The sequence below is a fragment of the Triturus cristatus genome, chromosome 3_1 (assembly GCF_964204655.1).
Source record: "Triturus cristatus chromosome 3_1, aTriCri1.1, whole genome shotgun sequence".
Lineage (NCBI taxonomy): Eukaryota > Metazoa > Chordata > Amphibia > Caudata > Salamandridae > Triturus > Triturus cristatus.
The window spans coordinates 760068606-760094961 of record NC_140583.1 but is presented as its reverse complement, the minus strand read 5'-3'; the positions used below and the strand labels follow the sequence as shown (position 1 = coordinate 760094961).

General features: G+C 45.3%; 1 protein-coding gene across 1 annotated transcript in view; it reads left to right on the top strand.

Moving 5' to 3' along the window:
• The window catches only part of LOC146860951 (cytosolic 5'-nucleotidase 1A-like), a 149928-nt gene that overhangs the window by 104459 nt on the left and 19113 nt on the right, over positions 1–26356 (top strand). The window contains exons 4-5 of the mRNA XM_085644926.1: positions 15783–15912; positions 17683–17805. Of these exons, the coding sequence (XP_085501052.1) occupies positions 15783–15912; positions 17683–17805 (253 nt within the window). The remainder of the gene's footprint in view (positions 1–15782; positions 15913–17682; positions 17806–26356) is intronic.

The following is a 26356-nucleotide window of genomic DNA, read 5'->3' as shown; positions in this document are numbered from 1 at the left end:
GTTCTGCTCTACGGAAGAAGAAAGGGGTTTTCCCATGTTGGTCCTCTTCTTTTGTTTTCCTATCTGGCTTGTTGTGTTGCCATATTGTCCTTTATGTTTTTTAAAACCTTTGTGATTTGAAACATCTAGGCTTTTGATGTTCTTTCCTAGCTTTTACGACTTTGTGTCACACTATATATATTTTTTCCTTTAACTTCTCATCCAGAACTCTATCCCAGTGGCTTGGGGCACTTTCAAGCCTGGCATAGAGAAAAGGATTCAAAGAAAGCGAGGTGCGCATCTGCCTAAGTCATTGCTCTGGCGACTGACGTGTTCATGCTTGTAGGTGCAGTTCTCTTCTTGAGATCATGCATGTCAGTGGATTTAGCAGGCACCAGCAGGAAGCATACACTATCTGAATGAAGGTGCATTCAGCATTGTCTGAGACCTGATCCCTGTGCTGAATTCCAGTCTTTTAGTAGAAATGTGGCACCTAAAGCCACGTAGTTCTGCCTAAATAGATGCCTCTGGAAGGATTCGTCACTCAGTGTATGTATAGAGTATTTGTAGTGCATGAATTTATTTAGACAGCAGCAGAGTGCTGCACAAGGGTGGGAGCCCTAACATTCACGTTTTATAACCCAAATTTGAAAAAACAAACATTGGGAGCGAGCAGCGGCGCGCAGGCGGGCAGCTGGTCGTGGATCAGGTTACTAATTTATTGCGTGGTCGCTTCCACTTTCGCATCCGCTCTTGTTTTGTGTTTGTTTTTAGGTTTCGCCTGAGCCAGCACATGCGTTGCTCTGCAAGACATTTAGTAATGGGCTTTTAAAAGTCCGACCACATGCTTTTGCTGGCCTCAAGCTTGCGGTTACGCGCGCGAACACGCGCAGAGCCGCCATCTGGCTTTTGTCATGGTTCATTAAGAATCACAAGCCTTACAAGCCTTACAGCGCGCAAATCACTTTTATTTCTATGCTCCTCCACCCCCTGCTCTCACTACTCCCCCTTCTCCCTCTCCCTCCTCGTCAGTCACCGGGTTACAGCACTTCCAACGCGCACCACTCAGACCAGCAACACGAGCGCACGCGCCCACACCACTTCCTGCTGGGCTTGTTAAATATCATCGTCAGCACAGCACTTTTTAAAAAGCTACGACATCTCTTCTTCCCCAAATACTTCTTTGTCTTCGTTGGGAGCTGTGCCCTCCAAAGTATGTGCTCCTGGCTACCTGCCATCTCTCAATGCAACAGGTGATTTTTTTTTTATTTTTAAAGCCAGCTGTAGCAACAATCTTGCAAACTGCTATATTTAAAAATAAAAAAGGCAGCTTCTTTTAGTTCCACCGGTTGCTTCCTCGCCGGTAGGCAGCCTTTGAATCGGTGATAGTACCCGGGCTGTCGCCGCCAGACTGACGACACCTCTAATCCATCCAACGAGCTTATCCACTGCTCCAGCAGAGCGGTGTCTTGTTCCAGCCACATAAATAGAGCAGGCGTCACTTATTACACAATGGAGTAACACGACCGCCCGGAGATCCGAACACTGTGGAACGGTGAGCAAAAACACAAACGTGCCTAATGTTTCCCTTCAGAAGGCTGTTCTGATGCTCCACACGCCGACCATGCCGACAAATGTGAGTGTTTTAGAAAGGCACTGTGTTCAAGTGCCCAACAACCGCACATGAGGCCCCATAGCTCCTCCACAGAGATGGGGGGCATACACACCCCCTGGCCCCATCTGCGCCTCAGGGGACGTCATGGTCCAGGCACCTCGTAGAACCATGGGTGATAAGTTAAAAGGGCAGGGTGCCTGGGACCCTCACTCACCCACCTCAAGGCGCGCAGGGCTTCACCCACTCACATTCCAAGGAAGCAGCGTTTGCCAGGTCTTGCAGTCGATATCATTTTATTTGGCTGCGGTTGTATTTATCTATCCTTTGCCCGTTAGTCGCTTTGAGGATTGACATTGTAACACAGCGTGGGGTGGGCGTTCCCTTCCCTTGCTCTCCCACTTGCGTTTACAGGAGGCTGGCCAACCCAGTCCCTCCTCTTTCTGAAAACAAGACACCAGAACCAGGCCTGTGTTCATCTCCGACATCTGGCATCCTTCACAGACATCATGTCCTTCCCACTCACACACTGTGCTCTTAGCTCACTGCAGCTATTTGTAAGGTCAAAAGGACAAAGTCTTGGTTCTCTCAGTGGTTAGAAGCCAGATTTGTTTTATAGGAGAAATCATAACTATTTTTAGGGCGAGCATTCAAGACCTTAAAAATGCTGCCAAGGTCCGTCGGCGCGTGTGTGCACTAGTTTTTATTTCTGGCACTGCTCACACGTTTATGTACCCGTTCTATTTGTTTTGTCAATTTGCTAGCTAAAGCAGACTGATAAAGTTTAGTTTAATAGTAACCTGAAGTTGCTATGGCAAAAGATGGCGCATGCCTGTAGCACAGACTGCTCCTGCCTCTTATACCTTTTGTTTACTTCCCGCTCTGCTCACAGCTGCTGCCTGACCATCAGAGACATCCTGGGCAAGACACTAAGGGGCAGATTTACAAGCCCCTTGCGCCACTTTTGCGTCACATTTAACATGGGAAAAGTGACGCGAAAGTGGCGCAAGGGGCTTGTAAATATGCCCCTAAATTCTCTACCGGGGCTGCTGGCGCAGGATGCCGGGGCCACTTAAAAGGTCCAAAAGGCGAGACCTATTGGCTATGCCAATAGGTCTCGCCTTTGGGACCTTATAAGTGTTTAGCCATGCAACAGTTAATGTTGTTGCAGTAAGGATATTGTGCTGCATAACTTAATACTTATAAGGTCCCAAAGGCGAGATCTATTGGCTATGCCAATGCTTGTTACTTTCTGCCACCACTCGACGCAAACCAGGTGAGGAAAAATGTGTTTTAATTTTACAGAGCTCCTTATAATTTGAGTTGCATGTGAGCACGGTAGGTTGTGCGGTGGTTCTTCACATATTTCTTTTATGTTTACTTAGGATTAACTTTCACAGTCACATGTTGTTAAAGCTCAGCAATGAGGCGTTCAACGCAGGCAGCATGCGAGGCAAGGAGGCACTGTGCATAGCTCTTATTCCCCAGCCTCTTATGGCGTTTTCACATAATACCACTCAGTGCCACATAATTACATGCCACATAATTACACTCTACTCAATGCAACATAAATACACTCCACCTAATACAACTCAGTGCCACATACTTATATGCTACATAATTACACTACACTCAATGCAACATACACTCCAAATAATACCACTCAGTGCCAAATATTTACACGCCACATAATTACACTCTACTGAATGCAACATACACTTCACATAATACCACTCCGTGCCACATAATTACACGCCACATAATTACACTCTACTCAATGCAACATAAATACACTCCACATAATACCACCCAGTGCCAAGTAATAACACGCCACATAATTACACTCTACTCAATGCAATATAAATACACTCCGCATAATACCACTCAGTACCACATAATCACACGTCACAATTACACTCTATTTAATGCAACATAAATACACTCCACATAATACCACTCAGTGCCACATAATTACACACCACATAATTATACTCTACTCAATGCAACATAAATACACTACACATAATACCACTCAGTACCACATAATTACACGTCACATAATTACACTCTATTCAATGCAACATAAATACACTCCAAATACTAACACTGTGCCACATAATTACATGCAACATAATTACACTCTACTCAATGTAACATAAATACACTCCACATAATACCACTACATGGCGTGTGACATAGTTACACGCCTCCTAATTACACTCTACTCAATGCAACATAAATACACCCCACATACCACTCAGTACCACATAATAACAAGACACATAATTACACTCTACTCAATGCAACATAAATACATTACACATAATACCACTCAGTGCCACATAATTACACGCCACATAATTACACTACTCAATGCAACATAAATACAGTCCACATAATACCACTCAGTGCCACATAATTATATGCTATATTATTACACTGCACTCAATGCAACATACACTCCAAATAATACCACTCAGTGCCACATAATTAAATGCCACATAATTACACTCTACTTAATGTAACATAAATACACTCCACATAATACCACTCAGTGCCACATAATAATACACCGCATAATAACACTCTACTCAATGCAATATAAATACACTCCACATAATACCACTCAGTACCACATAATTACACACCACGTACTTACACTCTAATCAATGCAACATAAATACACTCCACATAATACCACTCAGTACCACATAATCACAGGTGACAATTACACTCTAATCAATGCAACATAAATACACTCCACATAATACCACTCAGTACCACGTAATCACAGGTGACAATGACACTCTATTCAATGCAACATAAATACACTCCACATAATACCACTCAGTGCCACATACTTGCACACCACATAATTACACTGTACTCAATGCAACATAAATACACCCCACATACCACTCAGTACCACATAATTACAAGCCCCATATACACTCCACATAATTCCACTTGGTGCAACATAATTACACGCCACATAATTACACTCTACTCAATGCAGCATAAATACACTCCATATAATACCACTCGGTGCCACATAATTACACGCCACATATTTACACTCTACTCAATGCAACATAAATACACTCAACATAATACCACTCAGTACCACATAATTACACGTCACATAATTACACTATTCAACGCAACATAAGTAGAGTCCACATAATACCACTGTGCCACATAATTACACGCCACATAATTACACTCTACTCAATGCAATATGAATACACTCCACAAAATACCACTCAGTGCGACATAGTTACATGCCACATTTACACTCTACTCATTGCAACATAAATACACTCCACATACCACTCAGTATCACATAATTACACGCAACATAATTCCACTCAACTCAATGCAACATAAATACGCTCTACATAAATGCACTCTATGCCACATACCACCAATCCACATAAATGCACTCCACACCATAACACAATTTCACTAAGCATAATCGCACTCAACACCACAGTTCCAGGCCACACCATTCAACTCCACACATTTCCAATACACACCACATAATTACACACCAAACAACATATTTCAACTCCACAATCCGCAAAATTCCTCCAATCCACACCATAGAATGGCACCACCTGAGCACCAAACATCACTCACCACCACCATTTTGCATCAGCGCACCACCTAAGCATCACCTAAGCATCACCTAAACATCACCTAAGCATCACATCAGTCTGCCCTCGGAATCTGGCATCTGTTGATTCTCCCCTAGTGTCCGTTCGCTGCTCTTGTTCGAATTAAATTACTGTTTTCCAGCCTCCACTCCTCCGTTATTTATATCCCGCTCCCCCCTAACAAATAAAACTATAACGAACAAGCATGAGAACAGGCAGGAAGAAGTTGCCAGCAGGGCAAGTACCCAAAAACTAGAATATATTTTTTATGTTAAAATCTTTTTTTAATCAGGTTGTTCAGTTGTATATAATGTTGTCTTGGTTTGTATAAAGGTAACAAAAATTCTTAACACTTTTTATTATAACTTTTCAACATGATGCACAGCAGCCACAATGCTCCACAACATAGCCAAAAGTTCTGGCTAAACACATAAGGTCCCAAAGGCAAGACCTATGGGCTATGCCAATGCTTGTTCTTTGTTCCTCTAAATCTGGATGTTGAAGGGTGGGTGGGCGTTACTTTCAGGAAGGCACGCCTTCTTCCAAGGCCCACAAACTAGGCAAAGTGGAATTGGAGTTGGGTGTTGTTGACGGTGTTCTTATGCCCTGGCGATTAGCATGCGTGCTTTACTGCTGGAGAAGTGCATCATCCCCAGTGGTGGTTTGCAGAAATGTCTCCCTCTGCCAGCCTTTGCCATCATTCTTCTTGGGACTTCCAAGTCCTTGCTCTGTGTGCCCAAGAAGTATGTCCGTTAAACGTGCAACCAGACGTGAACAGACTCAGTTGCCCCATATGCCCCACGCAAACAACAGATACGGGTGTCCCAAGAAATTATCCAATACAGCAATCCAGTGAAAAAGAGTGAATTACTTTCTTAATTAAGGAGGTAATCTGTTGATTACCTATTGATTACATACCTAGTGATTAAATAGGAGAAGGAGACATTGTGCAGCAACTGCTCCTCTCCAGAACTCGACACAGCGCGTTCCTGTCCGGCTACAACCACTCTCACACTGCAAAACTCCTCAGTCAGCATCAGAGCATCAACATCCACAGAGATAGGTGAACCTTGGGCAGAATGTGGTTTGGTGCGAATGAAATAAGTTCCTATTCATCATCATGCAGGTTTGAGAGCATCACACAAATGGTAAAGGAGGTTTTAAAACATATGTGTTCAAATGGTAATTGTAGATAGAAGAAACTACCTGTGACCATTTAAACTATTTAGTGGGGAACATGGAGCAGACGTGCCGAATGAGCTCTGCCTCAGCCCTGCTGACATCAGCATTCATCGCATTCCTAGAAACTCTCCAACATGCTTCTGCAATAGGGAAAGGTTCCTTAAAATGAGAGTCCCTCATTTTGGTTCTTTGGTTCCTGCCAAGACACTACCAGTGGAGAAAGGAAAGAGAGGGGTGACTTGACTGGAGAGCGAGCCTCTATTCTGTGAGACTGAGTTAGGCACCGCATGCCATTGCGGAGACACTCAAACTTGATGAGAGTGATGAAGACTCAGATGAAACCCACATTATTGTCAGCCACGGCTGCATCTAGCTCTTGAAAGCAAACGCCTCGCCTGATGATTGCCCCAGTCCTGATAGTGACAAGACACAGTGAAGCTGGTGGCACCCGAGGAGTGATAGCCGGTGGAGAACTCTAGAACCACGGAGGGGTGACCTGGGATTGAGCAGTGCATTGTGAATGCTTTTGGGATTCACCCTTAGCAACAGATGATGGGAGTGGCCTAAACATGTCGCAAAGCTCAAACAAAACAAGAGACACCCTTTTCAACCCCATTGACACACTCAACGTGGTACAGCCTATCACACAACCAAGACACTCAAGGCCACATCTTTGTCCTTGTCTTCTGAACATTACCAACAATCCAATGAAAACTATCTGTACTCCTGGACTGAACAATTTGCCATCCCTATCTCTGTGTTCAGTCTCCTTCCAACAAACTAAACTGTGTACGCAGAGTTTTCTATGAAATAGGGCCCGCTAAACCAAGAAAAAATGTATCCACTACTTCCAAGTTGAACTTTAAGATTCTCTGAAGTATCCATACTGGTTGTTTCTAGGATTGAGTGGCAATGCTTTGCAGGTTGGTCTTTTTCTATCAAAGCTGCCTAGCTGTGGAATTCACTTCCAGTCACTTTGCATAAAACTCTGGATCTTTTATGCTTTTGTAAGGCACTACAAACCTGGCTTTATTCGCAGTAGTTTCTAGTTCATCAGTGTTGTTTTTCGTAATTTATTTTATTATATAGGTCCATTTTACATTCAGCACCAGGACACCTGTACCGGTGTTAGAACACTCTAAAATCCTATATCACTTCCTAACAATAAAATAACCAGGGGCGGCTGGTGACATTTGAAGGTGGTGAACCGTGGAGGTCCGAGTTGAGTGCCCGGTGGTGGGTGGGGGAGAGGGGCTCGGGAGGGTTCAACTGACTTCTGCCAAACAGAAACAATGCCTGATGCCTCCTTTCGGCAGCCAATGCTCAAATCCGCGTGCGCACAAATCTATTAATTAAACCACCCAAGCCACATTCGGGAATTTCTGAAAGTACTGTACACGTGCGCTACTCTAAGACTTCTGCACTGCAGTCACCACGACAGTCGATCTTTTACATTCGCACCTCCTCTCATGAATATAATTAAAGCCTGGCTAGTGCAAGAATGTAATAGCGCAGAGGAAGTAAATCATAAAAATCATGAAAATTATAATTTAATGAGAGAAGAGGGCATGCTTGGCATTGAGGCTGTAATTTCCCCCATGCAGGCATGCCATGTCTGTTAAAACATAATTGAAACTGTGAATGTTATGCCACATCAATACTGTTGTTCCGAGTGTTGACAGCACCTCTACATTAATGTTATGACGGTTCCTTCAAGAGGAACCCAACATTTTATAATTCTCTTTGGCTCAAATTTAATCCACCACCTCGTAAGCATTTTTTAGGCGGAAAGAATATTATTACAGCCTTGACAGGAAAGGATAGTATTAATGGGCCACGGATTTCTGTAAAAAACAAGAAACAGGTTTTTTTTTTTTGATGCATATTTATATAGCGCGAACTCGACCCGAAGGTATTGGAGCGCTTAACATAGCACCGTATTTACATTACACATTCAGGCACGGGGAGATTAAGTGATTAGCCCAGACTCACAGGATGTGGACGCGACCTCGAGGCTCGAACCCTGGTTTCCTGCACCAGAGGCGGCAGCACGCTGATTGCAATGTGAAGCCAATCCAGGGAGGGAAGCCTGGAACGAGCGTGCTTTTTGCCAAGTGACAACTCTGCAATCGATTATTATATAGGTAGCCCACAAAATAAAGAAAGCAGACTTACTCCAGCTGAATTATGGATCGCCATTCCCCAAGGCTCGAGGATGACATCATCGTGATGATCCAATCAACATCGCCAGCCCCTCAGAGAGGCAGGAGTTTAATAGGAGGGGCCGGGCCGTCGGGGGAGAGAAATACTGGCCTTCATGGGAGATTGTATGCTGCAATCTGTGATTCGGTAGAGAGAGACTGCGCAGGCAATTCATTTATGACCCGTTTGTTGCATAATGTGCGGTAAAAATTACAGCTCCCAAACAGGTACCGGCGATTACATTTAAAGCCATAATTCCAAGAAAGTTTCAACTGTTGTTCGTAATACCAATTTTTATCACCTTCTTGCTCATAAAAACATAATAAAAATAGCACAAAAAGGTTTTATTGAGACAATATTTTACAGAATCATGGATTATTTAATTTTGTGCCTACCTGGCGTCACTCTGCTTGTGCTTTCCTAGCTGCCGAATCGATTAATTATTTTTCAACACAACCTGCATCGTTCGTGAATGTTCATGAGCGCCACCCACTGCACTGTTTATTTTGGAAGATCCACTTACCAAGTAGTGACCTCGATCTCTGCTCAAGAAACACATCCGGGTCTGTGGCGTGTGAGAGGCTGGAGGGAGAGTGTGGTGCAGTGCGGGGCTGTGACTGTGGCCGGTGATGGTGTCCATCCTGAGTAATGCACATTAGCTCCCGCCTCCCATTGTCCAATCAGGAGGCCTGGGAGTGGCGTGAAGGAAAGGGGCGTGCTCCGGTGTGGCCACCCACTGCCCTGCCCCTTGCCATTGATTTCAGTGGCGCGATGCTGAAGATGCCTGGGGCGCAGCACAGGCGCCCCATTTGAAACCAGGCATTTTCCGCTTTCTTTGGTCACTCCCTTCATGATGACATCACTCATTCCACATGTGCTTCCAGGGCGAGCAATATTCCTCGCCCCGGCCAGCACATGCGCAGGAGGTCTCTGACCTGCTGTGACCTCGTCGTCGTCCGTGCCATGAAGAAAAAAAGTCAGAGTCAGACAATTTAATTTGTATTGTTGTCTATTTTTTGTGATCGACACATGGGGCAGAGAGCACTTCTTTTGAGGCTGCTGCATTGCATGTGGGGCCTTTCTTGTCTTCCTCCCCGATCCTCGTCCAGAGGCTAGTGGGGCAACACCCCCTTCGCCCCTATGCACCAGCCGCCACTGAAAATAACCATAACATGACCATAGCTATAAGATAACAGTAACGTAACATAATATTCCAAAACATATACATAACAATAACATACCATAACATAACAGTAGCATATTATAACCATAACATATCCTTCACTAGCTCTCCGCCTACCTTTCCAACCCACACCAGTTTGTTCACAGGAGCACCTCCAGGTCTCTTCACCTCTGGAGTCCCCCAGGGCTACACACTGTCTCTTGTCATCTACAAACACTTTATGGAGCCACCTGGTGTTGTACTCCCAAATAAGAAGCATCAAAATTCACCCATTTACCGATGATATGCAACTCTTCTTGAAAGTCTCTTCTGCTTCAGACATTCAACACCTCAAACACTGCCTGCACATTATCCGGACCTGGATGTCCAGTGCCTACCTGAAGCTTAACCCAACCAAGGCAGAATTTCTGATAGTTGCCAAAAACACCACCACAAACCTGGCACAATGGCAAGAACCTTTATGGCTTGGAACCACAACTTTGGTTGCGTGCAATAATATCGGCAAAAAAAGTATTGTGATACCTAAACATCGCAAAAATAACTGAAACAAACATATTGTGTTTAAATACTTTCTCTGTAAACTACGAAAACATTGAGACAAAAATATTGTGGATCAGGATATCATCATAAAACAGGTAATTAAATAGATTTTACTATATATAGCATTATATTTAACTAAATGTAAAGCTTAAAATTTCAAATAATATAATTCAAACCTAGATATATTACCAAACTAATATAACATTCAATAAAAAGGAACAGATATGTACTTTTAAAAGTTATAAACATTATTTAAGCAATTAATAAAAAATAAATGACATTATTTGTTAAATAATAAGAAAACATAATCAACATATATAACATTTATAACCAAAACATTAAGCAAATTATTGAAAAATAAATGTTAAAAAGAATATTCCCCAAAAATAAAATACAATATAATTAGCTTTTTATTTAATTTTATGAATATTTACCAAATAGTTAAAACACAATATAAAAACATTAAAAAATTATTACCACAGGGATTAGATTTATTATTCTCACTCCAAACATAAGCAAAAGTCGAGAAAGTGTTTTGAGAGGTCAGATTTTCAATTCCCACTCCGTCGTAAGCAAGACTAGGGAATGTGTTGGACTTTGAGGGGTCAGATTTATGATTCCCACTCCAACATAAGCAAAAGGACTTTACTTCAATGCCCGGTCAATACCTAAGCATGCATTGGAAATATGGAGTCTCCTTGATTCTGAAAAGCCTGACATCTGCTTTATAACAAAAACATGGCTCCATGACAAGCTTCCCCTGATGTAGCCATCGCTTTTCCGCCAGAATACCACCTAACTAGGTTAGACAGAGTTGCAAGTGGGGGTGTGGGGGGGATAGCAGTGGCCTCTAAGGACTATCTTGAAATCACCACGTTAGATTCCTGTATTTCTAGAAAATCTGAAATACTCATTTTTAAAATAGCAACTCAATCAATGGGAACATGGAGAGGGGCCTTAGTTTATAGACCACCATGTCAAAACTAATTTTATAAACCATCTACTTGAACTAATTGCTCCACATGCATTAGCTGCAGACAACGTTATCCTTATTGGGGATTTTAATTATCATGCAGAGCTATTATCAGACCCTGACACTTACCAATTGGTAACAAATCTGGAGACATTAGTTCTGGTTCAGTTGATGGTGGGACCTACTCACCAGGCAGGCCACACCCTGAATCTGTTGTTTAACAATGCAACTAAAGTCATAATGGAGCAACCCCTACCCTTACTTTGGACCGATCACAATTTATTTAAATTTTTTATACCTATAGGCACCTTAAATCACTGTTCCAACAGTGATTTCATTTGGATAAGGCTATGGCGTAAAGTTACCCATGCAACATTCTCGGCCCATTTTAATCATCTGTCTTTTTCCCATAGGGAGAATATAGACCAGGTAGCAACTGCGTTTGAAGACGAAATTACATCAACCCTGAATAAAGTGGCAACTTTGTCGAGGGTTAAGGTCAAGGCTAGAGCCTCACCCTGGTTTACATCATCATTACAAATTGATAAATTGGCCAGTAGGACCGCTGAGCGCCAATGGAGAAAAACTAAGACAAAGGAAGATCGCTCAAAATATAATCAAATCTATCGAACTTACCTAATTAACATCAAGCAGGCTAAAAAGCTGTATTTGACTAATAGGATCAACAAAGCTGCAAACTCCAACAAAGACCTTTATACAATATTGAAGGAGTTCACTACTCCTCATTCTGATCAGCCCATCTATACCTCTACGCAAGAATGGGTAGATACACTGCTTTCTTTCTTTGATGGTAAGGTCAAATCCATTCATAGGTCATTTCCTCATCACAAAGTTAATGATGTAGAGATTCCTCTAGCACCAAACAGTGATTCTACCCTGCCTTTACTACTGGAATTTAAAGCATTCACTCCAGAAGAAGTCTCCTTAGCTAAAGCTAAGATTAAATCAGGTGCCCCATCAGACCCCCTCCCTCCCTGCACAAACATAGCCTCTCTTCTTATAGCTAAACTCACAGAGATATTCAACATGTCTCTAGCTCAGGCTACGGTTCCTACCAGATGGAAAGCAGCTCAAGTAAAGCCCATCCTAAAAAAGCCAGCCTCAGATCCAATGGTACCTGGAAACTACCGCCCAATCTCACTGCTGCCATATTTTGGAAAGGTATTCGAGTCCCTGGTTAACAAACAGCTTACCACCCACTCAGAAAGCCATGGACTTCTGGATCCATCTCAATCAGGGTTTAGGGAGGCACATAGTACCAAAACAGAGTTAGTAGAGGTAGTTGATAACATCAGACTGGCATTGGACAATAGACAATCACCCATGCTAGTCCTTTTGGATCTGTCAGCCGCATTTGACACAATCTCCCTTAGAATTTTAGAATAAGGGCTCTGGGAGGTGGGAGTCAGGGGAAGGGCCCTCGACTGGTTCTGGAACTATCTTATGAACCGAACAACAACAGTACAAATAGGCACCCTGGCCTCATGTAGTCGGGCTGTAAGCATAGGAGTTCCACAGGGTTCCATCTTGAGTCCTGTCGTTTCAGCCTCTATGTAACACCATTGGCCAGGGTAATTAGATCCTAGGGCTTTGAGGTGGTGTCCTACGCGGACGACACTCAGCTGTTAATTACGTTAGGATCTGACCCCATAGATACAATGACCCGTTTTAAAAAGTGCATGATCCACATCAACAACTGAATGGGCAGCAACCACCTACAGCTAAATGGAAGCAAAATGGAGATCATCCTGTTTGGAAAAACTGACGAGTACTGGTCCAGCGACTGGTGGCCACAAACTTTAGGCCCATGTCCATCCTCTGAACAATTAGTGCACAATCTTGGAATAACAATTGACAATAGGTTTTCAATGAAAAACCATGTAAACTTGGTAATAGGCACCTGTTATGGGATTTTACGGAAACTACGTAAAATCTTTCAATGAATTCCAATTGAATCCAGAAAACCGTTGGTACAGGGGCTTATTCTAAGCCGTATGGACTATGGTAATGCCTTACTAGCCGCTATAAACGAAGACCTCCTTTCAAAACTTCAGATTTTGCAGAACACCGCTGCTAGACTTATTTTAAATCTCCCCCAAGAACCCCATCAGCCCCAAGCCTGAGGATTCTTCATTGGCTCCCGGTGAAAAAGAGAGGTCGCTTCAAAATTCTATGTCTTGCCCACGAGAGCTTATATGGAACCGGACCAAGCTATTTAGCTAAGAAATTGAATTGGTATCATCCAAGCAGACTATTAAGATCCAGTACCAAACAGCTTCTTGCCCCTCGGCAAGTTCGTACAGCAAGAAATAATGGTCGATGTTTTTCTTTTCTTGCACCCGCCCTCTGGAACAGGCTCCCAACCCAGCTTCTATCCAATTCTGATCATGGGCACTTGCGCAAGGAATTAAAAACTTGGTTATTCGACCATCAATAACGCTGTCATATCAGACCTCTAGCCCATACGGAGTTTCCGCAAGCACCATGAGACCTTTTTAGTGATTTGTGCGCTCAATAAGTTCCTTTGACTTTGAGGGGTTAGGTCCACTATTCCCACTCTCATCATAGCAACAATATGGAAAGTGTTGTACTATGGAGGGGTCAAATTTAGTATTCGCACTCCAATATGGGTAACAGTAGGAAAAGTGTTGGACTTTGGAGTGGTCAGACTTACTATTCCTACTCACCTTGATAAACTTGAGGGTAAGTTTTGAACTTTGCAGGGGTCAGAGTTACTACTAATACTCCAATGTAAGCAGCATTAGGGAAAGTGTCGGATTTTGGAGGGGCGGATTTACTATTCCCACTCCTAATTGTATCAAATAAGACATTTAAATATAAAAAGAAAAGTAAATAAATATATATATAAAATAATAGATGTAATCATCAACTGTCCACCGGATCATTGATTAATTAATAGTGAGTAAAGTAAAAATTGGTTAAAAACATGCAAATAGTTTACCCTAAAATCCCCCTTCCTTGTGTTGAGTTCTTATTTTATTTTGTCATAATTTTGATGTATTCTCAGATAAACCACAGAAAGAACTTGTGTTATATGAACATTACCAGCAGAAAATGGTGTACTTCTTTGAAGAAGTATTAAAACTTGCGAATTTTGGAACTAAGTTGTAGTTTACTGGTCTTGAATAATAACAGTGATATAATTAAAAATTAAAAAGTATCAGATTAAACCTAGGTATATATCATTTTGTGGATAGCCTAAGGTTTTGCAGTTGACACACTGAATGTTGAAGACTAGGTATGCATAACTAACACATTGTGGTTGTCACTTGAGAGACCTGACTGGCTAGCTCTGGTTCTACCTTTCCCACTTGATCAAATTGTGGAGACCTGCACAAATATCTTTATGTCCCTGGTCTCATATTGTATGGATTTCATAGTGGTCATTCTCATTTCAGTGTGCATTACACATACATGTGTTTTTTTAAATTGAGAAGTTATGAATCCCTCAGTGCCAACTGATACAAGAATGTCTGTCACCTTCACAGTGACCCATAGTTCACGTCTGTGAGCAGTGTTCAAGGAAAAAGGGAGATTCAGATAAAACCTGCCATTAAAATGTACTAGGACACAGTGAAAGGAGAACTCCTTGGCAGCGATACACACTCTTGATTTCATTTCAAGAGATTCACCCTCTTAATAGTATACCCAGGCACTGTGGGCCTGTTATGCTGCTATTGTCTTGGTTATTAGCTATAGTGGCATGGGTGGATGCCTGGGCCTCTGTATGCAATTGAGACCCCGTGTTTTATAGGCAGGCATGATCCCGACTCACTGGCCACTTCAGGGGCCGTCTGTGTTATTGACCGGAGAGATCTGGCCTGCTGACAGTATTTGAAGCTCTGTCGAAGGACTTCAGAGGCATCACTGCAGGACAGCTTGAACCCCCTTGCAGTGCAGTGGCCACAGTGACCTATGTAACACCCCTGGGAATTAAGAGGCTGTGAATTGTAGTCCTCTCTTAACGTGCCCACTAGGATGCCTAATAGGGAGACGAGCAATGAATGCACAAGAGCATCTTCCTGCCAGTTTGAAAATGTGGCAGTACTCTGTATCAAACTAAAAGGATAGTTTCATTCAAGGTGTGAAGTCAGTTTTAGTTTCTGCATCGTGTGCCATGCTGACAGATCGGTCCGCAGTGCATATTAGAGAGTGATGTGGAACCTGTTGGGGAGATGAGGGCTAGACAAGGAGTTAGAGAATCAGACGTGGTGGATGGAGATAGGGCGCCACCGTCTCACACATTACCAGTGGCGGCCTCAGACTTAGACTTATTTTCCATCAGTTCTTTGTTTAGTGTTTCTGGTGATGTAAATAATCTTTCCTTGTGTATAATTTGGGGAATGGACCTTCCAAACACCAAACCTGCCTCTATTTGTGTTGCATCTTCTTCATCCCGTTTCCCTCTTTTAGGCAGTCCAGAATGTCAATGACAAGCTGTTGGAGAAGGATCCTCAGGCGAAAACGTTGTTTGATGTCATCATTTTGTCCAACCTCACCCCGGAGAGCGGCGTACGCGTGGTCAACAGCGTGAAACACTATGGTTAGTTGTGCAACCCATGATCACCTTCCAGTTAATTAATGGTCTGAAGCCCTTTAGGTACCATACCAGTGACAGCTTATCTGTGTCCAATGTAATGTGGAAAACAGAGCAGGCTTTGCCTCTTAACTGCTTCCCTTTTCTAAATGTTCTAATTGATATGACACTCCGGAAGTGAGTTAATAAACGAGTAGCAGCATTTCTATGTTAACTTCAGTAAAAACGAATTGACTTTTGTAACTGAAGCTCAATATTAGTAATGGTAATGCGGTGTGTAGTGTTGATAGCTCAGTGCCTTGGTGCTAGTACTATCAGTGCGGTAGTTTAGTGGTAGTGCTGTTCGAGTGGTAGGCCTATTGTAGTGTCGTTGACTTGGGGGTGCTTGATGGTGCTCTTGGCTGCTCGATTGGTAGCTCAGTCATTGTAGTTCACTTGCTGGCCCTTGATAGTGCTCTTGGTTTAATACACAGGTTGGTAGCTGGGTGGTACTGCTGCTGTTATGTTAATTTGGGTCTGAGGCCTGGTCATGCCAACTTGCACTGGGTGAGGACCCAGTAGCATACATCAACACTATAGAATGGAGAATACTGGAGTAACTTTAAGAATAGATGTGTTTATTGTCATTTTCTGGTGCTGTGTAGCCATGCTGCCAACATTTAAAGGCAGGGAGTTCCACAGGTGGCCAGCCTAACTACACAGAGATTGCTCACCTGTGCACGTTTCGTATTCTAGGCAGTGAAAGAATAAAGAGCTCAGATGGAAACAAAATGCAGCTAGGAATACGTTTATTAAGCTTTCAAGTCTTAAATGAAGGCCTATGTTATAGATGGACAAGCTCAAGGACTTAAGCCGTACCCTGTGTGCCACTGAGAGGATGTACCGGGAGTGCAAGACGAGGGAAGCTTTAGAGCAGCAAAGCTGATAGAATTTTCGCAAGGTTTGCCAGTGGGCACGTGGGGGTGGGAAGCGGGGGGTGAGGGTGGTTTTCTCACCATGAATAGTCCAGTGTGAGCTTGAACATGTCAAAACAGAGGAAATGTGACGGAAAAAGTGTAGGGACCTCATTAAGACCCACCCTGATAATTCCGGTATGTGTGGTAAATAAAGTTACCGCACATAGCAAACTTATGAGTTTGGCAGCTAACACCAAACTCCCTCCGTTTTCACCTGATAAATTTTAGCAAATCAAACCCAGGGGTGGAAATAATTACTGGCACACGCGGATTGTGTTGCCGCAAGTACTAAAATCTGCTTATTAGTTCACCTTATCTGGAACAAACTGATTATTGGATGGTATTTATTGCACCTGAAGAATTCCAACCCAATAGCCAGATGTGGAACCTGTGAATGAATACAGTCGCCCTGTTTTATTGTGGATTAGTCTAACATGGTTGCCTGCGATTCCTTGTTCGATATCCACAGATGTGATAATTTGAGTCAGCTGCAGTCTCACAGCAAACTGCCAATAGCATATATAGTTGCCAAAGGGCTAAGATCTTAACCAGAGTCCAAATGTACATGGTAAAAAATGAAAGTGACTGAGCTGACAGCCACTTTTAGATGCCAAATCCTCAATGCCATGCTTCTGCTAGAAGAATGAGCGAGGTGTGATAGTCAGATTTAAAGGCCGGTTTGGGGTTGTGCATATGAGCCGATGTACAAGAGTGGAATCTGGACATACTTTAATATTAAATAGTTCTTGTATTCCCATTACTCCAATCTAATGCCTATATTGTCTTCTTTCTTTTTTGCTGTCTCCACTGCCCAATCAAGGTTTGGAAATATCAAAGTTCTGCTTTGTCGGCGAGGAGGACTCCACACTCTACCTGAAGTCCAACAATGTGAAGCTGTTCCTTTCGCTGGACCGACTAGATGTGTGCAATGCACTCAAAAGAGGTCAGTCAGTGGTGTTATGGCCTCTCCAATGAGTATAAGGGTGTGGATACTATATGGAGATGGCTCTGTTGGGACATGGCTTCTCCAGTGGAATCGGGGGTGTGGACGCTCCAGAAATGTACAGCTATGGAAACATATGTTGAAGCATAGCCTCCCCTGAGAGTTTTTTTAGGTGTTCAGGAGAGGTGAGCCTCTGTAGCCATGCCACCTCCCGTACGTTTGGGGATGGGAACACTGAAGTCAGGAGAGTGTGAGCTATCAAGAAAGAAGTAACTGCGGGGGCATCCTCTTCCTTTGAATTTGGGGGTAGAGGTATTCATGAGAGCTGAGTGTATGGTCACAGAGCCTCTCCATTGGTGTTGATGATGAGTGATTAAAAGAGATGGGGAATGTGTGCTTTTCATTGTGGTATATGGGTGTAGTGCTCAAGAGGGGTGAATTTGTGGGGAATTACTCGGTTCCGATGAGTTTACCAGTGTGGATGCAGAAGGGTGGTGTTGCCGTGTCGATTTGTGATCTGGAGAGCTGTTATGGGTATAAGCATTCAAGAGAAGTAAGTCTATGAGGATCAGTCCTCTGTAGTGCATTCAGTCGTGTCTGGATAGAATTCAGGAGCAACCAACCATTCTGCTATTAATCTCTCCTGTCAGGAAGCTACTAGCTACACTGTTTTCTCCAAACTCTTCCAGCCGTGTTTCCTGGCTCTTAGCTGCTGCTTTAATAGTATTTTCTCTCTAGTTGTCTACTATAATAGTACATGTTGATGCTATATAATTGGGGCTTGGCCAACAAGATGGATGACTAACCGCTTTCTTCACCTGCTACGCCGGCTCGTTTTGTAATCCTGCCCGTGTCGCACCATCCAACCCTCAAACCGTCTCCAGAGCTCCGAGACTGACTGCAGCACAGACTGAAAGCTCCACGAGACACCTCCGATCCCGCCACAGACTGTAGACTGAAATCCGGCCTGCAGACCGGCAGAACATCCCAGGTGAGGCTGCGTGGGTGGAGAGCCAGGAACTGAACACGAGACCTGCGAGAAGCTGCTGCCACCTAGAGCCAGTGAGTATGCGAATCCTCTGGCCTGGGACCCGACTTGTAACACCTGCCCACTCCCGTTCCCCCGGCCGACTGTACGCGGCTGACCCGGATCCGGACTGCAAGGCCCTGCCATAGCTGGAAGGGGGGGACAAGACCCGCTGCTGTACTGAACGGAGGTGTAGGCTTGCAGAGAGGCTGCCGGGCGAGATGGCATGCCGGAGACCTAGTCCTGGAGGTGATCGGAGAGGAGTGATCATCCCTGAGACCTCAAGCTGAAAAGCAGAGGAACCGGGCTGCGTCGGTGCTGATCCTGTCTGCTGGGCCCTGCAAGCGGTCTGGACTGCCCTGGCAACTTAGCTGGCGAGAGCTGAGGCCTGGATACCCACCTGCGATGCAGTGAGGAGGCCTGACCGTACGCCTGCACTGCAGGTACCAAGTGGTGGAGGAGTGGATGTGAGCAGTGTGCCCCCTGGATGACGAAGGTGAGGCACAAAGATCAAGGGCGCAGTGGGGACTCCAGGGGCCTGTGTGGAGGGACTGAGAACTGGAAGGGCCGAAACGGGGCCCACGACTCCCTAAGCCTAGGGACCCGGCGCGGCTTCTCAGGAGTGAAGGCAGAGCAAGAGGTAGCCGTGCCCCAGCCTCCTGTCATTCGCCACTTAGATCGAGGAGGTGACGGAGGGAGCAAATAGTGCTGACCCCAGCGGTTGAGTGCCAAGCTGTTTAGTCAGGAGGGGGGCCCGTCCGGGGCTTGTCCACAGTGCTGAAGTAGAGGGCAGGTTGACACGCTAGACAACGGCGACCCGTGAGCGCCAACTGAAGAAACCCAGTGTCTCCCCACTGGGCCCCTCAATGCAGACTCCCCCTGCTACTGTGCGGCACGAGTCATGAGTTGGCTGAGACCACTGATGGAGGCCACAGTAGAATAAAGGGGGTGCCCAACTGACCCCACCCCTGAGCATATTGCACTAGGAGGCCGCACTCAGACACCTAGACCCAGCAATGGCCGACAGAGACACCACTCTGCTACCTGGATCCTCCCGGATACAGACGCCTGGTTACTGCCAAGGATTTGGACATCATGGTTAAAGACAAAGATCCCTAGCAGCCAAAGCAGGGCAAAATGGACCAGTATACAAAGGTAATGGGCCCCCAGGCTGGACTGAAGAAGGGGGCGACTGGCAGTCCTCCTGCAGGCCGTATACACCTCATGGGAAACATGAGAAGGGAGAATAGGAGAAGTCCGCTCTGACGTTGCCCTGCTTCAACAGGGCCTCCGTAACCTCTCAGAGACAGTTACGCATGCAGAAAATAGAATATCTGGCATAGAAGACGCATCGCACACCCTCACCCAAGAAGTCACGGAACTTTGATGATGCTGATAATCTTGTGAAAAGAAATATTCTGCGATTTGTGAGCTTTTCGGAGGACGTAGAGGACCCTAACATGGGGGCGTTTCAGGAACACTAGCTGAGAGACGCCCTCCCGCTAGTGCAGTTCTCCTCGTGTTTTGTCATCGAACAGGCTCATAGATCTTTAAGCGCAAAACCCCTGGTGGGAGTGCCGCCATGACCCGTCATTGCCCGCTTTCTAAATGGTCAGGACCGGGACATGATACTTAGAGAGGTGCAAGGACTGGGTGTGGTCCAACACGCCCAGTCCAAGATCATGGTTTTCCCTGACTACCCTAGGGAAATAGAGCAGTAGAGGCGGACTTTTGACTTGGCTAAACAGAAACCTAGGGTATTGAATATACAATATATGTTATTTCCAGCTAAACTCAAGGTCATATTTGAGGGGCAGACTATCTTCTTTCAGACACAAGAGGAGGCATGGGCTTGGATAGAGGAACATTCATCCTGGCATCGGGATAGGGGCACCCGGGAGACACAGCAGAGAATAACACAGGAAGGAGCTAGACTCAAAACCCGGCTGCTTGGAAGAAGCCGCTGTGGCATCGTGGCACATAAACAATGAATGAAGACCCCCCTCCAGCAGAGGCAACGAGACCCAAGGTCTGTCGTCTCTACCAATATGGAGGGGCAACGGGCCGCAGACAGCCCAAGAAGACAAAGCAGGACAAGGCACAGAGAGTTACCACGTCGAATCAATCAGAATATGAACACTCAACGGATTCAGAGGACAGCCACCGACTGCTGGAGGCGATAGCTAACCTTGAGGCATAGTCGAAGCTCCGGGCCTCCCTGTAACCTGGCACAGACACACCACATGACAAGGAACATGACTGACAGATTGATCAAGACTGGCAAAGCACCGGAGGTTGAAAATCAGCATACTACGTCCCCGTAGAGACTCCCCACTATATGTGAGAGGGCGCCAGTCCTCTTAACTTCATTGATTTCTTCCCTACAGGTTTCAGACTGAGTAGTTGGTAACATTCTGGGACGATAGTTGACAGTGGGAGGGAATTTAAATTTGGGGAAAGAGGGCTACAGACCTCTCTGGCTTGACACAGTAGTCATGTTGATGAGTAGGGGTAAGGGCGTGGGGGAGAGTGTGGGATTCACAGAGAGCGAGGGGTTGGGATGTTGAGTGGGGATAAGTTGTTGCTACATGTGGGATGCATTGACAATCTATACTCATACAGGGGACGAGCCACCCTGTGGGATGGCTGGACACCAACATGCAACATAGATGATGGGTGCGGACAAGCAAGATGATAGGAGGCATTCAGTAATGTCATGTAATGTCAGTGGGCTTGGAAATAAGATCTAAAGAGGGTTGGTAACCAGGTATATTAAGAGGCATAAACCTGAAGTGGTCCTATTGCAAGAGACGCACCTGTGTGGGTCCCACTGCGGTTTCGTGAGTAGAGGGGCTTATGCGACACTGGCCCATGCTAGATTCAATACGGGATCTCTCGGACTAGCCATCCTGATCAGGAAAACTCCTCCTTTCTGAATAGAGAAAACATGGACTGACCTGAATGGGACATACATGGCGGTATCTGGGGACGGAGGGATATGACCCTGATCATCATATATATGCCCCACCTCCCCCCAAGACTACAAAGGCAAACAATGAGTAAGGTGGTGGGTATACTACTAGAGGCAGGTTCTTCCATGCACATAGTGGGGAGCGACTTTAAAAAGATTATGCACCAATGCCTAGATCGCACCAGCCCACTTCAGGAACCGTGGAGGGAGACTGTGCTGGCAGGCTTTGCAAATAGCATTGGGCTCCCCTACCGCTGGCGCAGGCATCATCCTAATGACCATGACCACGCATACTCTTCTTTTCAGGTGCTCACAATGTGTTCTCCAGCCTGAACTACATCTTAGCTCCAGCCCGTGAAGTGAAAGTGATAGAGAAAGCGGAATATTTGGCCAGGGGCCTGTCAGATCTTTTGCCACGTTTGGGGCACGACCTTGTAGATATACAACAGGCTGGAAACTGAAAACCTGGGAGCTAAGGAACAAGATGGTGGCAAGAGAACTTAGACTAGATACGGAATTCTACTTTAATGAGAACAAAGACTAAGTGACATTGGCCATTATCCTCTGGGAGGCCTATAAACCAGTACTTAGAGACAAGGTGCAAAACAGTATAGCACCTAAGAGGAAAAAAGAGGTGTATGAAATTGATGACCTGGAAAGGACAGTCATGAACTTGGAGGGCCAGCCCGGGGCAGAGTCTGACCCTGACATGATGCGCAGGATCGCAATAGTTTGCAGGGAATACCAGGCCTTTTGCCCCATCAGGAAGCTAGAGCCTTGATCTTGTCCATGCAAAATCACCTATATGACACAGGGGACGAAGTTGTGTGGATACTAGCCTAGCTAGGTAAGAGGGAAGCCGAGGCACCGTGGGTAAATAGTATACTGGGAGACAATGGTGTTTCCTATGTCACGTCACTGGAAATTGCAAACGAGTTTGCAAGATACTATGCCACCATTTATAAGGCCCGGCAATTGGCCGACACCATACAGATACAATACTATTTTACAGAGGTGACGGTCCCGACCTTGATGGGAGAACAGCGCCTGGCCCTGGAGGAGGATGTGGTCCTTCTGGAAGTACTGGTGGCTATAGGCAGTTTAATGAAAACCCGGTCCCTATGGCATGCCAGTGGAGCTTTTTTAAAAAGAAGGCTCAGGATCTTGGGCCCCTACCAGCTCAAAATGTTTAGAAAGTGAAAGAGGAGGGTGTCCTCCCACTTGACCTCCTCAGTGCCACAAATGTAGTGATCCATAAACCGGGAAGCCCACAACACAATGCAGCTCCTACGGTCCGATCTTACTCCTAAACATTGAGACGAAAATATTGGCATTAATGCTCAGAACCAGACTCCTAACGGTGATTACCACATTAACACATAAGGACCAATCAGGCTTCATGCCTAAAAAGGTCGGCCAGACAATCCCTGCAGACTCTACAACTGGCTGAAGACGGTCCAATTCAGGAAAGACCCTCACATAGTCCTGTCCCTGGATGCAGAGAAGGCATTTTATGCTGTTCACTCGCCCTTCCTGAAACAGGCCCTGGTGAGGTTTGGGTTCGGTTTAAAATTTTGGGCCTGCTGCTTTATAAAGACCCAGTAGCCAGAGTAAGGGTGAATGGAGAGATGTCTGCTGAATTCCCAATTGAGAGGGGCACTAGGCAGGGATGTCCTTTATCCCCCCTCTTGTTCGCCCTTATGCTGGAGCCCCTAGTCTCTATCATTCAAAAGCATCCAGACCGTACAGGATTTAGAAAAGCGGAGGAGGCAATGGGGGACTAACGGATATCACTGTATGCCAACCATATCCTCTTGTATGTAACTAGAACGAGTAGGCTCCCCAGAATATATCAGATATTTGAAAGATACGGTGCCCATGTGGGCTATTAAATCGACTGGAATAAGTCAAGCCTCTACCCGGCAGGTGGTCCTTTTGACGCACATGACTGCAGCCCAGATGACTATTGAAGCCTGGAAAGGGGTTGAGCGATGAACTAAACGAGGCACACGGGTTACTCAAAGATGCCCATTTGGGTAGGAACGCGCCTCAAAGAAATTGGGAAGCTGAAGGTATTTAGGCAGTGGGACACAATTGGGATCTCCAAGCTGAGCGACCTCCTAGAAGAAAGCACCTGGGACAGGTTTTGGGGTAACACCTCTCATCAGCCAGGTTAGCTTGAATCCAGTGGCACAGAGAGCAGGGGACCCATGTCTGGGCATACCCTTGGCCACTTAGGGCGAACATAGCAAACACAACAAGATGATTGACAGAGTGCTGAAACTTTCCAACCACTTGCAGTCAAAAGATCTGGGTTTAATCCATTGTTCTTTTGCTCACTATACCACCCCAATTTAAACCCAGACAGCTTGGCAGTTCAGGCTGAACTCTTCCCATGAGGAGCAGGGTCAAGATTGAATTGCATATAGCTGGGTCCAAACTGGGGTAGCATGGTGAGCAAAACAATTATGGATTAAATCCGGACCTTTTTTACTGGAGGTGAATGTGTGCATTGTTCAGCATTCTGTCCATAATTTGTTCTTTTTGCTTTTGCCGCCGTAAATGCCCAGGTACCTGAACCCCATCCGAGATAACTTCCCTTGCTAGGTGGGGGCCAGTCTCTCAAGGGAAAAGTGATAGATTGTGTCTCCAATTAAAAAGGATACCAGCGTATGCCCTAAACACCTCAAGGATGCAGAATACAGGGGAGAGAGCATTCCGGTCGGCAACATATAGTACTATATCATCCGTGTAAAGCTCTATCATATCTTCTTAGACTGAGTCCCATTTCAAGGCCCTGAGAATTGTGCTACCACGGATCCAAGATGCCAGTTGCTTGATCGCCAGAACAAGAGTGGTGATGGGGGCAATCATGTATGATACCCCTGCTGAGTCTAAATTCCCTCGACCGTGTTCTGTTACGTGGACCCAGGGCAGTGGTTCCCAATACAGCAGCCCTACCAATTCCAAAAACATTGTCCAAAGGCCCTTTTCTGCAGACCTGCCATCAGATATTACCGTTGTACAGAATCAAATGTTTTTTCAGCATCTTTTATTATCTGCAAAACTGGCTCAACAATTCGGTCTCTCCTGGTTAGACAGCCAGACAGGTCCCGCACATTATGTCTGGTCGCCCTGTATGGCATGAAACCTGACTGGTTGGAGGCTATTAGCCTACCTTCATGAGACTAGGTGCAAGCACCTTTGCCAGGATTATAGTTTCTATATTCAGTAGGGAAATCGGCCTATAGAAGGCACAGTTCTGCTTCCCTATCTTTTGGATAAGGAGTACATCAGCCTGCCTCAAATCCTTGGGTAGCATTCTTTCCCACAGTGCTTCTACAAACATCGCTTTCATGGGGGCCCACATACAGGATTTCACACCCTTGAAGATCTCCAGCAGAAACCCGTTTGGGCCTGGGGTCCTTCGTGTAATAAGCTGGGCCATCTCGTTGGGAGAATTATTCCACTGTCATTTCCATCTTTAGGGCCTTGCTCGCCTTCTCCCAGAAGTGGGAAACTGATTTCCCTAACAAACTATGCCATGTCGAGCATAGACCCATCTAGTGTCAAGCTGTACTGTCCCATCAGGTGGTCTGCGAAGGCTTGCGCTTTTCGATCTGGGGTCTCCTCTAGGGCAACCCACGGAGTGAACACTCTTTGTACCCTTCTTTGGCCTTCCTCCTTTTTGGCAGCTTCCCAGCTTTATTGCTCAGACTAACTCGCCTCCTGTTGGGCCAGACTTCAGTACTCTGCCCTCAGCGTCTCAAGACTTAGTGTCCTTTCCCTTGTAGGGTGGGGACACATTCTCCACCTCTCCTCTTATCAACTCAACTTCCAGTTTCCGGCGTAATTTCTCGCTTTCTCCCCTTGTATGGGTTATCAGTTCCCTCCCTCACTGCTGCTTTGTATGCCTCCCAAATTGTCTCGCTGGAGCACACTAACAACTACATTGTCCTTAAAATAATATTTGGTGACTTGCCTTATGTCACACATGTTCTTATCTGTCAGTTCCCAGGGGTCTAATCTCCACCACCTCTCAGTTCTGGGTAATCTTGTCCAGAGTCTTGGCACCACTGGGGCATAGTCTGAGATTCCTCTGGGCAGATATTCTGTGTTGCCATAGACTCCCACTAGGTGGTGCAGCACCAACAGATAGTTCAACCTAGACATTGACTTCATGGAGTTGGAGGCATAGGAGTACTGTTGTCTTTGGGGAATATGGGCCCTACATATGTTGGCCATTCCGGTCTCATCCAAAAAATCCTGGAAAAGCCTGCATGGGCCAGGAGTATATAGAAACCCTGGCTTGTAGTTATTTCTCACCAAGTGCGTCTCTTGCAACAAATTCATGTCCAGATCATGCCTGGCCATGTATTTGGTTACTATTCCCCATTTCAATTTACTCCCATTCCATTAACATTCCAAGACAGAACGTTTAGGGGAAGCCCCTCACCAATTTGCTGTGTCCTGGGTTCAGCCATAACCAGTCTTCCGGAATTCTCCCTCTCTATTAAGTCCCTGTGGCTGGCGGCCTTCCTTGTGGATGATGT